Genomic DNA, 14,145 nt, shown 5'->3' on the forward strand with positions numbered 1-14,145 from the left:
GTGTTGCCCTGTTCTGTTTCAGCAAAGTCCGGTTGTCGTTGTCCGCTCGTGTGATGAAGATTGCAATTGCCGATGACTTTTGGTGAATCCAGAAGTAGAATCTTCCGCGACAGTCACCATGTGATCTAGTGTCCCTTCGGATGGCTGTGGACAGCTATATCGTCGTTTATTGATAATGTTGTAAGCTGTTCGAATATTAATTAGCGCTACTGGCTATCGATTGTTATTGATTGTTTCCATAATTTATATGTCTCGAGCGGTTAAGACTTATCTTGCTTTTAAGGACGCAGGATTCGGTTCTTAACTTCTGGAATATCGCTAGTCGATCGGCGCAAGTTAGAGCATGATTCTAATATTTTATTCTCTTCAAGTCTACCCAATTGATTAGTAGCTCGGTATAAATCTCCTATGATTGGTATTAATTACCATCAATATTTACATAGTTAAATAAATATAGATGTATGAACTTCATTTCATTAACAAGGTTAATTATGTAATCTAATATAGCATAAGAATGCATGACGTCATGTAGTGATGTCACACTTAGTTATTATTATGATTAAAGTTTTTATGATTAAATTTTTTATGATTAATTTCTAGGAATGAAATCGCGCTTTGATGTTAAAGTTGGGGCTGTCAGATTGAAAATCTGGCCGGTAAAATCTTTGGAGTTTCTAGACACTGCTAGTTCTAAATAGAAAAAATATATATTTATTTGTTTTTGTTTTGCTTTTCGGTTCTTCTTGGTATGTATTTTCGTGTGTGTTTTCTGTTAATATATAGGTCTCACATATACTATATATCATGGCAGTATCAGCAGCTGTAATTTGTTTATAGAATTGTTTATGTTCGATAAATAGATTTTCACCGAAGAATTTATTTTGTTCAAATTTTTATGATGTTTGACATTTAAGTTCACTGTGTTTTTGTTTAAGGTTAGCCAATCAGTGGGCATTTTATATGCCTTTTGGCTATCCTCTCCAGCGCTAAATTATTTGCTTGTCACTAAAATTTTGTTGAATTTGTTACAATACTTCTTTCTTTCTTTCTTTCATTCTTTCTTAATAGCCTAGATTCGTTCAAAATTAATCGCATCACAAAAGAAAACTGAATTAAGACATTAATTTGTGAAAATAACAAATGCAATCCGCATAAAAAATGTTAAAACCAATTTCATTTCCGCGTTTGTATGAAATGCACATTTCTTATTTTTCAGAATTAATGGGGGGAGGGGGGTTGTACGTTTGTTCTGAAAAAAAATTTACCTGTTGGATCTGTTCCAACAGTAGAGGCCAGAGCCTCAAGTAGCTCAGTTGGTCCTCTTTTGATCTTATGCGGGATCTGAGGTCTCTCGGGGGAGACTTCACTGCCAGGAACTGCAGCCGAGCAGCATCTTGTCGAGGTTTTTGAGTACGTGGTCAACTGGCATAGAACAAAGCGGTATTTATAACGATCAAAAATCAGAGACGATTTTAGAGCAGGCAATTTCAGTCGAGATGTGGCAGAAATCATTATCATAGATTCATCTGAAATGTTTAAAATATAAACCATACTTGCTAAAAAGACAAAAAACGATTTGAAAATGGCTTCAGCCTAGGACTTAAAAGACTTCTATCTCAACTTAGTTTAACTGGCTAAATTTTAACAAACTACAAATTAAAAATTAAAATTACAAGCAGTACAGATGCAGAAGTTTAATTTTCTGAACTTAATTCTCTCCAAGCTCGTTCCTGAAAACGTTAAGAAAAAGCAATCCATTATTTCACTGCAAAATGTCCTTTTAAATTTAATTTAACGCCTCCCTTTTAATATTAACCTTCTGCGAAACAGAAACACGTATCATAAAACATATATTGGATATTATTCGTCCTTCTTGGAAGAAAACCTTTGAAACACTGACTTGGAAGCCAACTCAACACACTGTCTAGGGAACCATCCACGCTCTCTACCCGTTTTTCCATTCAGACTTGTTTCTTTCTGACCATAAAGCCACTTCGATTTGCCTCTCGTTACCACAATTTTCTCGCCGACACTGAGTTTCATTCGCGGTTCATCGCTTATCGGAATATTGAATAGCAGCCTGCATCCAAAAGATATTGGAAAAAATGCACCGGAATAACCCTTTACAACTTTGAAATCTATACTGCGTTCTCGTTTCGCCTCTTTTTGCAGCTTCTGCTCTACTGTCAACGCGAACCTTGAGACTCCCGGTTTCACTGGCCAGTCATACCCATTTCCAGCGAATAAAAAGCTTTTGAAGTTTTTCCAGGGTCCCAAGTCGTAAGGGTAGACAAATGAACTATCTTCAGGGCGCTCCATATCTTCTGCCTTCTCACATATGTAAACTTCGATTCCAGTTTTGTTTCTGATGACTGAATAAACCTGGAGGACAAATAGGAAGCCAACACACGCGATGACAGCTATAGCAAACCCGGCAGCTAGCACCGTTGCAGCGAACATTGCCACACTGTAGTTCACGGGGGGTCGATACAGAGTGGCAACTAAGTTGTGGTAGTCGCTGCGGTAAATTGTTCGATAGGCACTGCAAATAAGAACTACGGCCGCATGCAAGCAACCTACAAAAACATGAGAAATCTTAGGATTCCACAACATGAATTGATGAAATAAAATAGCAAACCCTTACGAAAAACGTTTCTTTCAGTCCGGGGTGAGGGGAGGATTGAAAGCTAACACTTATTATTACTACGCTTAAATGTCGTAGAGCACATCAAATCTTTTTAAATTGAACGTGCAATTAACTTTCAATTTTATCTGTTGCCAAAAAATACTCCTGCCTAAAAAAAACACCAGCTTCTTAAAATGCAAAGCATTCCCGCTGATTCAAACCACCGCTTTTAATACAAATTAAACCCTAAAATAGCTTATTAAAAGTTAACTACTGCGAGCAAATGTTGGCCTACCTACGGGAGCTGCCAAAAGAAACGCCACAAAATTGACATGATTGAGATGTCCGCAACAGGTGTTGATCCAGGGACAATGATGATCCATTTTGAGGCAGCAGCGTTTACACTTCCTGCAATGGTGACTCCTCGGAGGCTTAAACCCGTCACACTCACTGCAGAACTGGAGAAACTCCTCGTCGCTTTCATTTTTGGGACGCCATTTTAAAGGGACGAATCCAGGGCCCAAAACTAAAGACCGAAGGAAGGAGAATAAGATGAGAGGAATGTGTGTAAGGTATATTCCCAGGTGGATCTGGCCGTAGATTTCCAGGGGCGGCCACCAGAGAAGTGTTGCGAAAAAGCCCACGGTTGATATGAAGGAAATAACGGAAAGGGCAAAAATAGGGCCCCAGTGAAAAAGCCTACCCAGTTCCCGTAGCATGGCAGCTAATTCGTTCAATTATATTCAGCGCAATTAATTCATTGTCAGATTGAACGAAAAACATCAGATGTTCTATTCATACTTTTGACAACTTATGAGCCAAATGTTGTTAGAAATAATAGTATCAGCAGCATTAATACCTGAAAAAGCAGCCGATTTGAAATTTGAACTGTTTTGAACAGCCGATTTTCAGTATCACTGAAGAACTCTGATAACGATAAGAAAGCGTTATAATCATCTTAAGTAATTTTTAAGTATCTGAAAACAGCTCAAAATAATATACAAAAGCTCTGCGAAAACAATTTTAATCTTCCTTTATCTTAATCTTTATTATTTTTATGGCTTTCATATTTGTATTTTCGTTTAAAAATGAAATTTTCAATCGAGTGGCACCCAGTCGACCGGATTTTTCAGAACATCCATCAACTTTTCTTCTTCAGATCCCTTCTTAACTTCGTGCATGTATTCCCACTTAGCAGTCCCCGGAAGAGACATCAAAATACTCTCTATCCTCGCGTCGGGGGTCCTCAAACCAAACTGTGTACCGCGGTCATAAATCAAATTAAATTCAACATATCGGCCACGACGCAACAGCTGCCAATTTCTCTCTGCTAAACCGTACCCTGCGTTTTTGTGCTTGTCCACCATAGGAATATACGATTTAATCGTGGCGTCAGCGCAATCTTTAATAAGAGCAAAAGTTTCGTCAGCATCCGAAAGATTCATGTCGTCAAAAAAAATTCCACCCACGCCTCTCGTTTCACCCCGATGCGGCAGGTAAAAATAGGTATCGCACCACTGTTTGAACCTCCGGTACAAATCGGAACCATGCTTCTTTAAAGCACCTTTTAGCATCTGGTGAAAAAATACTGCATCCTCTTCATTCAAATAGTAAGGAGTCAAATCGGTCCCTCCTCCAAACCAAGACAATATATTTCCGTTGCCATCATCAACTTCGAAATATCTGTAGTTAAAGTGTATAGTTGGTACATACGGGTTTCTAGGGTGAATAACCGAACTTATTCCACAAGCAAAAAAGGGTGCCGGTGCTTTTGCTATTTGTTTCCCGCGTGAATTCATGGACTCTACTGCCTTCTCAGGAAGCACTCCGTGAACAACTGAGATGTTCACGCCTGCCTTTTCCAGCACTTTGCCTTCGTGCATCACACAACTTATTCCTCCGCCGCCACTTTTCCGATCCCACTTATCTACTCTCCAATTTGCCTCTGGCTCATGTTCCGCAAGTGCGTTGCAAAAATCGCGCTGAGATCTCATGAGAAAAAGCTCCATCTTATGTTTCATAGACTTCGTGTTCCGTCTCAGTTCATCGTAGTTCGTCACTGGCAATGCCATGAATTTTTCAGGATTCGCTGATTTACAATGAACTTGAGTTTCAGAAGATCTTTTAGTTAACCTTTTGTAGGAAAGAGCAGAACCCAAGCTAAATGAGCTCGCTAAGTACAGTGATATGCGCATAGCTAGCTGAAAGTTCAATTCGAGCATTAGATAGAGTAATACCCGTGAACTTTGTGAACTTGTTTTTCTATTGCTATTCGTTTTTGTGCCGACCACGTCGCAACAAATTATTGCGTAGGGTGGGTTTTCAGCCGATTTCAGAAACCTCAAAAACCCGTACGGGTCAAGTAAGGAATCATACTAGAGCTTTATTGGTCGTGATTTGGATTCAAACAAAAAGTTCTCAATGTTTAGAAAAAGAGGACGGAATTTTTTCGCATTTCCGACAAAGCAAAATTTGTCTGTAAATTGGCTACCAGACCAATCTTGATTTTCATGAAATATTGACCCGAATGAAACATTATCCCGAATGAAATGTTTCCGAATGAAATATTACCCCGAACAGTTCACCAAACAAACCAATTTCAATCAAACAAATACTAGCAATATCTCAAAGAAACTACAAGGTTTGATAACATTAAGATCAATTCAATGCAATTTGAGAATAATTGAACTGAAATAATTTTATATTCAGCTGGAAATCCCTAACTAAAAAGTAAGCCTCCTTTAAACACTATCACTTTGAGCAATTATAGCGCTGCTTTTGTTTTCTTTTTAGATCTTGAAACAAATTTTTTTTCGGATGATTTTTTCATATACCTTCCCCAAGCACCTGCGCAAGTACAAAATGATGAGCTTAGCGTTTAGTCACGTATTAACTACTCCAAATATCTTGCCTTAATTCAATTTGGAACCATTTATGCGCGGACTAAATAGGCGCTTTCATGTTAATAGCAAGAAGTATCTCGCTTTTTTGTTCCAAATTTTCACAGGTAAAGTATTATTTTAATTTTGAGCTTAGGACGTCCATACTCTTCAAATGGTATCAAAAATTTTGTTCAAAAATGGCTAGTGTTAAATCCGAAAATGGTCTGGAAAAAACCGAGCACAAATATTCCTGTCTCTTTTTCTTCAAAGTCAGGAAAAAAACTAGAATGAACAAACTCAATTTGTGAAATACGAACAAAAAACCAGGCGAACTAAAAGATTGAAAACTCACTGCGCTCATTTACTCTTTAACAACACGCAATTTTTAAAACCCAAAGCAATGTAAATCTGGATGTTTCAGTTTCCATCATGCCAACATTAGAGCTTACGTTCACAAATTGCAACAAGGTTAGCCGGTTAATGTGCAAGTAGCACAGAATGTTCCAACCAGTCTTAAAAAAAAAAACCAAGTTTTTTCAAATTATTGTCGTTTTTTTGGCGTGGTGTGATAAATAGAGCTGAACAAAAAACAGGGTATTAGGTATATTTGTTGTATATTTGGTATATTTGTTTGGGATTAGGTAAATTATTGTCGTTTTTTGGCGTGCCGTGATAAAAAGAGCTGAACAAAAAACTGAGAACTAGGTTAATTTGACAACAGTACTAAAATAAGCAAATTGAAAAACAATTTCTGTAGAAAAATTACTACAAATACGAAGAACAAGGCGCTACATACTCAAAGTTCACTAACGTTTGCCGAAGTCAAACTAAGTTTTTACGCTTTAAACTAAGCTATTTTAAGCCTGATCGCTCGCTTTATTCGCTCGAATTGAGACAAAAAAAACCATAAATTTCAAACCGGTTTTTCTCGAAATTGGGAAAATTATTTGAAATTGTTAAATGCCGTTGGAATTACGATTTAAGGGCTTTATAATGAAAAACACCACTCAACCCTCTCCGATGATTATTCGTGGAAGCTGATTTTGCGAGGAAAACAAAAAAAAGCTAAAACTAACGAATACAAAGTTCCTCCCCCTTATCAATCAATGGTCGGAAAAACAAGGATAGCTGGTTACTGTGCAGCTAGAACAGAATAATCTGACTATAGTTTTTAAAAAAAGAGTACTTTTCTTCTTTCAAAATAGTGTAGTTTTTTTCGGCGTGGTGTGACAAAAGGACCTGAAAGAAAAACTAGAGATTAGGTATATTCCACAGTCATGTAGAACAAGCAAATTTAAAAAACCATCTTACTAGATAAATGATTGCAAAAACGAAAAAAAAATCAAAAAGAAGTTCAAAAAATTTCTCCAAATTTTTTTAAAAATTAACATTACTCCAGTAAAATTAAGTTTTTACGCTTTAAATTAAGCTACTGTAAGCTTTTAGGTAGTTAATCAATTAAAATAAAATTGCTCGCTCGCTTTATTCGCTAAATAAGAAGAAACATTAAAAATTTCAAACCTGTTTTTCTCGACGTCGGAAAACTTTTTTTTGAAATTTTCAAACGTGGTGCGAATCATGACTAAGGGATTTAATATCAGATCTGAATCAACCCTGTCCAAAGTTTGTTTGTGGTACCTGATTTTGCGCGGTACCTGAAACTAAAACACACCCGATTACAAAGTTCCTCCCCATTTTCAATGGTCGGAATAAAAAAAACGTGCACTATCACTGGTACATTCTGCTCTGAAAAAAAATTTAAGCCGCTCCGAATTGTTCCAAAAAGCCTCAAAGCTGCACCTCTTGTAGCTGAACGGTCCAATTTTTGAACCGTTAAGCTACATCAAGTACACAAGAAGCACGGAAACAAATAAGGCTGATTCCTCGCCTTAAAAAATGAGCACCTATAACAACGATCCAGAAAGTAATTAAAGTACAGTAGAGCCCAAAAATAAAATGTTGCTCAACGGTGCCGAAAATTGTTTTTACTCATCTCAAATCACAGACAAGTAAACTTATTCAAATGTAGCCAATCGAAGACTGGAAAAGAGTAATGAACGCAAGTAAACATGAAAAAAAAACCACTGACTTTCTTGAAAGAAGCTCAACTTTCGAAATTCTAAGAAAAAATAGATGCCCTTTAAGCTCTTCGAATTTCTACAACAATTTATGACTGGCGCTTTTTTGATAGCATGAACCCAACTTGAGAAAACTGGATCAATAGGTGAAGTTTTTATTCCGCTGGAAACCTAAACATAGCCAATCGAAGATTGAAAAGAGTAATGAACCCAAGTAAACATAAAAAACAACACTGACATTCTTGAAAAGATCTCAACTTTCAATCTTCAAACAAAAAAAATAGATGCCCTTTAACCTCTTTGAATTTCTAGAATAATTTATGATTGGCGCATTTTTGATAACATGAACCCAACTAGAAAAAACTGGATCAATAGGTGAAGTTTTTATTCCGCTGGAAAATCTTAAAAATAAATTCCCCTTTCGAAACTAGAAATCGTTCAAGTTTTTTGCGTCATTTCCACGTTCGTACTTGCAGAGTTCAATTTACGTCACTTTCAGCAGATGAATTTCAATTGAACTTAAAAAGTGCATTCTACCTAAGTGCATCAATATTTTAAGACTTTTCCTGAAAAAAAAAACAAAAAAATCAGCAAGACCTATATAAGAGTCTTCACTACGTTCATTACAATTAAAAAGACGGAAGTTGAAAAGACGCCATTAGCTATTTTAAACTGTTGCTGCTTGTAACAAACAAATATTCCTCAAGCGGCGTCAAAAATTTTTCTGAACAAACAATTAACTCAGCGAATTGTCACATTTTCTTCTCGGTTTCGCTCCGCAACAAAACAGTATTCACGCAAAATTGCCAGCAATTCACCAACAGAGCTCAAACTTCTCAACAAATATCATTAATTTTCGGCGCCGTTCGTTTTCGTCACTGTTGTACTTTGGCACTGTTGAACCCCCCCCCCCCCCCCCCCCCCCCTTGAAATCGATTAATTTTTACACATACATTTTTTTTTAGAAAATTTTGGTTTCTGGTGCAGTGCTACTTGGCACTTCAAAACGAAGTTTTGCATAGCTTAGTGAGATCGAAGAATGATTTACGACAGCGCTTTGTGACAAATGAAATGCTTCGTGATGGGTGCATTATGAGTACAGAAATTGATTCGCGAGGATGCGTAATGAGCGGAGGATTTGATTGAAAAAGTTTCTCCCCAGTTTCAGTTGTCGGAGCAACAAAAGCCATTATCAGGAATTCACTTGATTCAAAAAGACCGAGCAGCCGTGGCTGCGAGGGTAAGATACGTAATCTTTAACACAAAGGTTGCGGTTCGAATCACTCCCGCTTCGGTCACGTTTGGCGGGGTCCCAGTGTCATCGCCTCCTTAAGGTGCGACCTTCTGTGGCAAAATGGATGTCATCTCTCTCCACCATGGACAAAAGGGCCAAGGTTGAATGGTTGGAGCTGGGCCGAGAGCTAATAACAAAACTAAAAAAAGACCTGTCTGTCTCTTTAAAAGAAAGCATGGATAACTAATTAAAAAAATGACTTTCTTTTATGCTTAATTTGGGCATAACTAGAGGCTGGTAGGACAGACAGTACAGATAATTTTCAATAATTGGCCATGATGGCAATTCAGGGAACACAGTAATGCATGGCAAAACGTATTGAAAAGAATTGAAATGACAAAAAAAGAGTTGCAAGCCATCGCGCTATAACAAGTGTATGAAAACAACCGTAAATGAACTTGAAAAATGGATACCAAGGGTTTCTAATGACTTGACGCAACTTTTATAAAGAAATTTTTAACGGACCACAAAACCCCTGATTAAGGCTTGATTTGATACACCATCCCGGTTGTCGGCTAACGCTATATAAAAACCAGCATACAAATTAACCTGTTCTTAGAAACAAAACGCAAGTATAGGCGACGTAAATTATTTTTTTAAAATCGAAGCGCTGCTTAAATTTAAAGCGCTGTTTCTAAACATGGTCTACGAAAAAACTGGCAGCAAACAAAGGGCAAGTAAGTCGATGAGAAACAAAAATCAGCGAAAAAATTGAAAACCACATAGTATCAGAATCTCTCAAAAAATCTCATGGCATAACACAGCTTTGGGAAAACTTAAACTGCACTGTTGAAAGATTAGAACTCGAAATTATACCGACAGGGTTAAAATCCAAAAACAATCAGTCAAAAAATCGTCATTGAAAAAATGATGCAATGAAAAATGGATCGCTCTGCATGACAATATTACACAAGAGGCAAAACAGGTTCCGCATTACCAGCGAGACAAAAATTTATGTAAACTTTGGAAGAAAATTTTAAATTCTTAAAACAGAGCCAAGAGGCAGTTAGAAAAGAGTCAAGGAACGCAAGTAAATTAAAAAATACTAACTGAAAGAATCGATGCCTTGGAAGCTTTCAATTTCTAGAAAAATTGATATTGGTACTTTTTTGATTAAATTAATCAAATTATAGAAAATTAGATCAATACACAAAATTTTTATTTCGCTTGGAAATCAGGAAAACTAAATTCCAATTTCGAAACAAGAGGTCGATCACGTTTTTCCTGACCATTACACATCTCGTGTTCGATAGTGGAGTTGGCCTTCCTTTTAACAAAGGAACTGAACTGAAATTAAAAAAAATCAAATCACCAACCGCGAAAAAGTACATTTGAGCCTGAACAAATTTCATGACTTTTGCTGCAAAAAAAATAAATGGCGACCTATATAAAAGTATAAACTACGTTCATCGACTCTTAAAACTGCAAAATTTTAAAAATTGCACAAAAAATATATATTTCCATAGAGAATACAAGAAACAGAAATCGCAAAACTGCCATTTACCGAGCGGCTACTAAGCTGATAATACCTTGGTAGACGCCCATTGAGCCCAAACTATTTTAAAAAAAATAGTCCCCTAAAAACTCAAAATGATAACGAGGATAGCTGGTTTCTGTGCAAGTAGCACAGAACGGACCATAGTTTTAAAAAACGCGAATTCTTTTCTGTCAAACCAGCAGAATAAAAAACTACAACTTAAGCATATTCGACAGTCATTAAAATAGTGAAGATGGACAACAGTTTTTGAAGAAAAATAACCAGAAAAACAAAAATAAATCATAAAAAAAATCATTTTGGTTTTTATGCAGGAATTGAAAATGGCGTTAAAAACTGCAAAAAAAACACATTAGAGACGAAAAATGGAAATTAGAGACGAAAAATCAAAAATTTCAAACCAGTTTTTCTCGGCACTGGAGAAAAAATTTGGTAACTTATTCATGTTCTTCAAATTACGACTGAAATGACTTAAATATGACATATCAATCAATCCATTCCGATGATTATTTGTGGTACTTGATTTTACTTGGAAAAGAAAAAAAAGAAAACTCAAACACACCCGAATACAAAGCTCCTTCACATTTTATGGTCGGAACAAAAATCAAATTTTGTACTTTTATCTATGCAAAATAAGTTGAATACGACAATAAAAACATGCCACGCATGTTCATTCACGACATTCGTGCATCATAAAACGTTGTTCTTCAATAGATTATGACTCAAGCTACCCAATGACTCGTGATCCTACAAGCCAACTTATTTACTTGGACACATGTCTATGTTCCGTTTTTGATAACCTTTACTGCTTGCAAACGTAAGAACTCCAACCTTCTAATTCAACTCGGAAAATCTGTTTGAAAACACAGGCATCAAAATCTTCGATGTTATTTCAAAATTTCGCCGAAAATTGTTCATTACAAAGACAAAATTTGTATGAAACAGAAAACAAATATTTTAACCTGCTCTGAAAAAATCTTTAAAACCACAGACATCAAAATCTTCGATATTTTGTTTCAAAATTTTCTCGAAAATTGATCATTCCAAAGACAAAATATATGAAAAAGAAAACAAATATTACAACTTTTCTCTGAAAAACTGAGAACGAGCGTCAAAAATTTAGCTTCCAGGCTTTTTTACGACCGTTTTATACCTGCCTCTGAACACTTATTAAAAAATTTCAAGAAAAGTTGGAGACTACAATCTAATTCGTGATGACATCCTTCTCACAAAAGAAATAACAAAACGCAAGAAGATATTCTTAATCATGAAGGTCTATTAATCAAGTTTTCGTAACTATAAGGAAAACAATAATATAACTGTGGAATCCGCATAAATCCACGTGGCGTTGTGGCGCATCGACAGTGATGATCATTTCTAAAAAAAAATAAAGAAGGTTGCTTTAAAAATTCTTATAATTTTCCTGCAATATGACCACCAATATGATTATTTAGCAGCGGAAAACAAAACTGCAAAACAGCGTATGCACGGAATAAAACAGAAGCCCGAAAAACAACTGGTTGGAAAATTAGTTGAGAAATGAAGATAAGAAATGAAGATGATACACAGAGGCGAAGCCGAGCTTCGCACCACTTGCGATACAATACAAAACAGCCACTAAAAAAAGAAATACCGATATCTATCAAAATGACTAAAACAAGTATCAAAAACTCACACCATGACAAAAGAAGGTAAAAATAGAATCAGAAGAAAACTTACCAGGCTGTAGACAAGCCGAAAATACATGAAAGGAAACTTAAAACCTGAAGGCGAAAAAATTCAAAAAAACTTAAAACCAAAAAAAAGTGTCTATTCCCCCATTCCCCTCAAAACACGCAAGCACACAAAAAAAATTTTCTCTCATCAAACGAAAAATATGAGGGCAATAAGCGAAAATAAAATAGGTCGAGACTTATCAAACAGAGAAAAAAGGAAAAACAGTCCCATCCCCTTCATTACACAAAGGTACACGTTTTTTTAAATAAAGGACGCAACATGAGGACAATAAGCCGAAACAATATAAGCCGAAATTTATTTAACCGAGAAAAGAAAAAAATGAAATTAAAAAAAAACAAGTTGGTAAAATTACAACCAAACTAAATTTCAAATATGACGGATATTCAAAATGTTAACGCGCTCAAAATATGTCTGTTGCTGAAAACGGAGACCTTGAAATTGGAGATCATCCGATCATCCTTCACATTTTATGGTCGGAACAAAAATCAAATTTTGTACTTTTATCTATGCAAAATAAGTTGAATACGACAATAAAAACATGCCACGCATGTTCATTCACGACATTCGTGCATCATAAAACGTTGTTCTTCAATAGATTATGACTCAAGCTACCCAATGACTCGTGATCCTACAAGCCAACTTATTTACTTGGACACATGTCTATGTTCCGTTTTTGATAACCTTTACTGCTTGCAAACGTAAGAACTCCAACCTTCTAATTCAACTCGGAAAATCTGTTTGAAAACACAGGCATCAAAATCTTCGATGTTATTTCAAAATTTCGCCGAAAATTGTTCATTACAAAGACAAAATTTGTATGAAACAGAAAACAAATATTTTAACCTGCTCTGAAAAAATCTTTAAAACCACAGACATCAAAATCTTCGATATTTTGTTTCAAAATTTTCTCGAAAATTGATCATTCCAAAGACAAAATATATGAAAAAGAAAACAAATATTACAACTTTTCTCTGAAAAACTGAGAACGAGCGTCAAAAATTTAGCTTCCAGGCTTTTTACGACCGTTTTATACCTGCCTCTGAACACTTATTAAAAAATTTCAAGAAAAGTTGGAGACTACAATCTAATTCGTGATGACATCCTTCTCACAAAAGAAATAACAAAACGCAAGAAGATATTCTTAATCATGAAGGTCTATTAATCAAGTTTTCGTAACTATAAGGAAAACAATAATATAACTGTGGAATCCGCATAAATCCACGTGGCGTTGTGGCGCATCGACAGTGATGATCATTTCTAAAAAAAATAAAGAAGGTTGCTTTAAAAATTCTTATAATTTTCCTGCAATATGACCACCAATATGATTATTTAGCAGCGGAAAACAAAACTGCAAAACAGCGTATGCACGGAATAAAACAGAAGCCCGAAAAACAACTGGTTGGAAAATTAGTTGAGAAATGAAGATAAGAAATGAAGATGATACACAGAGGCGAAGCCGAGCTTCGCACCACTTGCGATACAATACAAAACAGCCACTAAAAAAAGAAATACCGATATCTATCAAAATGACTAAAACAAGTATCAAAAACTCACACCATGACAAAAGAAGGTAAAAATAGAATCAGAAGAAAACTTACCAGGCTGTAGACAAGCCGAAAATACATGAAAGGAAACTTAAAACCTGAAGGCGAAAAAATTCAAAAAAACTTAAAACCAAAAAAAAGTGTCTATTCCCCCATTCCCCTCAAAACACGCAAGCACACAAAAAAAATTTACTCTCATCAAACGAAAAATATGAGGGCAATAAGCGAAAATAAAATAGGTCGAGACTTATCAAACAGAGAAAAAAGGAAAAACAGTCCCATCCCCTTCATTACACAAAGGTACACGTTTTTTTAAATAAAGGACGCAACATGAGGACAATAAGCCGAAACAATATAAGCCGAAATTTATTTAACCGAGAAAAGAAAAAAATGAAATTAAAAAAAAACAAGTTGGTAAAATTACAACCAAACTAAATTTCAAATATGACGGATATTCAAAATGTTAACGCGCTCAAAATATGTCTGTTG

General features: G+C 35.7%; 4 protein-coding genes across 5 annotated transcripts in view; all 4 read right to left on the minus strand.

Moving 5' to 3' along the window:
- The window catches only part of LOC134846145 (uncharacterized), a 79,239-nt gene that overhangs the window by 52,608 nt on the left and 12,486 nt on the right, over positions 1 to 14,145 (minus strand). The gene's annotated exons all lie outside the window — the stretch shown is intronic.
- Positions 1 to 14,145, minus strand: part of LOC134846124 (small ribosomal subunit protein mS39-like) — a 60,602-nt gene that overhangs the window by 33,974 nt on the left and 12,483 nt on the right. Inside the window, exon 2 of one of the 2 annotated variants that reach the window (XM_063863365.1) lies at positions 1,266 to 1,524. The exons of the other annotated variant lie outside the window; for it this stretch is intronic. Within the exon in view, the coding sequence (XP_063719435.1) occupies positions 1,266 to 1,518 (253 nt within the window). The 5' untranslated portion in view covers positions 1,519 to 1,524. The remainder of the gene's footprint in view (positions 1 to 1,265; positions 1,525 to 14,145) is intronic. 2 annotated transcript variants of the gene reach the window in all.
- Positions 1,642 to 3,481, minus strand: LOC134856826 (palmitoyltransferase ZDHHC6-like). Its single transcript, XM_063873114.1, has 2 exons — positions 2,922 to 3,481; positions 1,642 to 2,576 (listed from the first exon to the last, which is right to left on the minus strand). Exons 1-2 carry the CDS (start codon positions 3,343 to 3,345, stop codon positions 1,861 to 1,863), a joined length of 1,140 nt encoding a protein of 379 aa, XP_063729184.1. The 5' UTR covers positions 3,346 to 3,481; the 3' UTR covers positions 1,642 to 1,860.
- On the minus strand, positions 3,595 to 5,006 carry LOC134856827 (oxygen-dependent coproporphyrinogen-III oxidase-like). The gene has a single exon (XM_063873115.1). It carries the CDS (start codon positions 4,846 to 4,848, stop codon positions 3,724 to 3,726), a length of 1,125 nt encoding a protein of 374 aa, XP_063729185.1. The 5' UTR covers positions 4,849 to 5,006; the 3' UTR covers positions 3,595 to 3,723.

This window comes from Symsagittifera roscoffensis, chromosome 1 (assembly GCF_963678635.1).
Source record: "Symsagittifera roscoffensis chromosome 1, txSymRosc1.1, whole genome shotgun sequence".
NCBI lineage: Eukaryota > Metazoa > Xenacoelomorpha > Acoela > Convolutidae > Symsagittifera > Symsagittifera roscoffensis.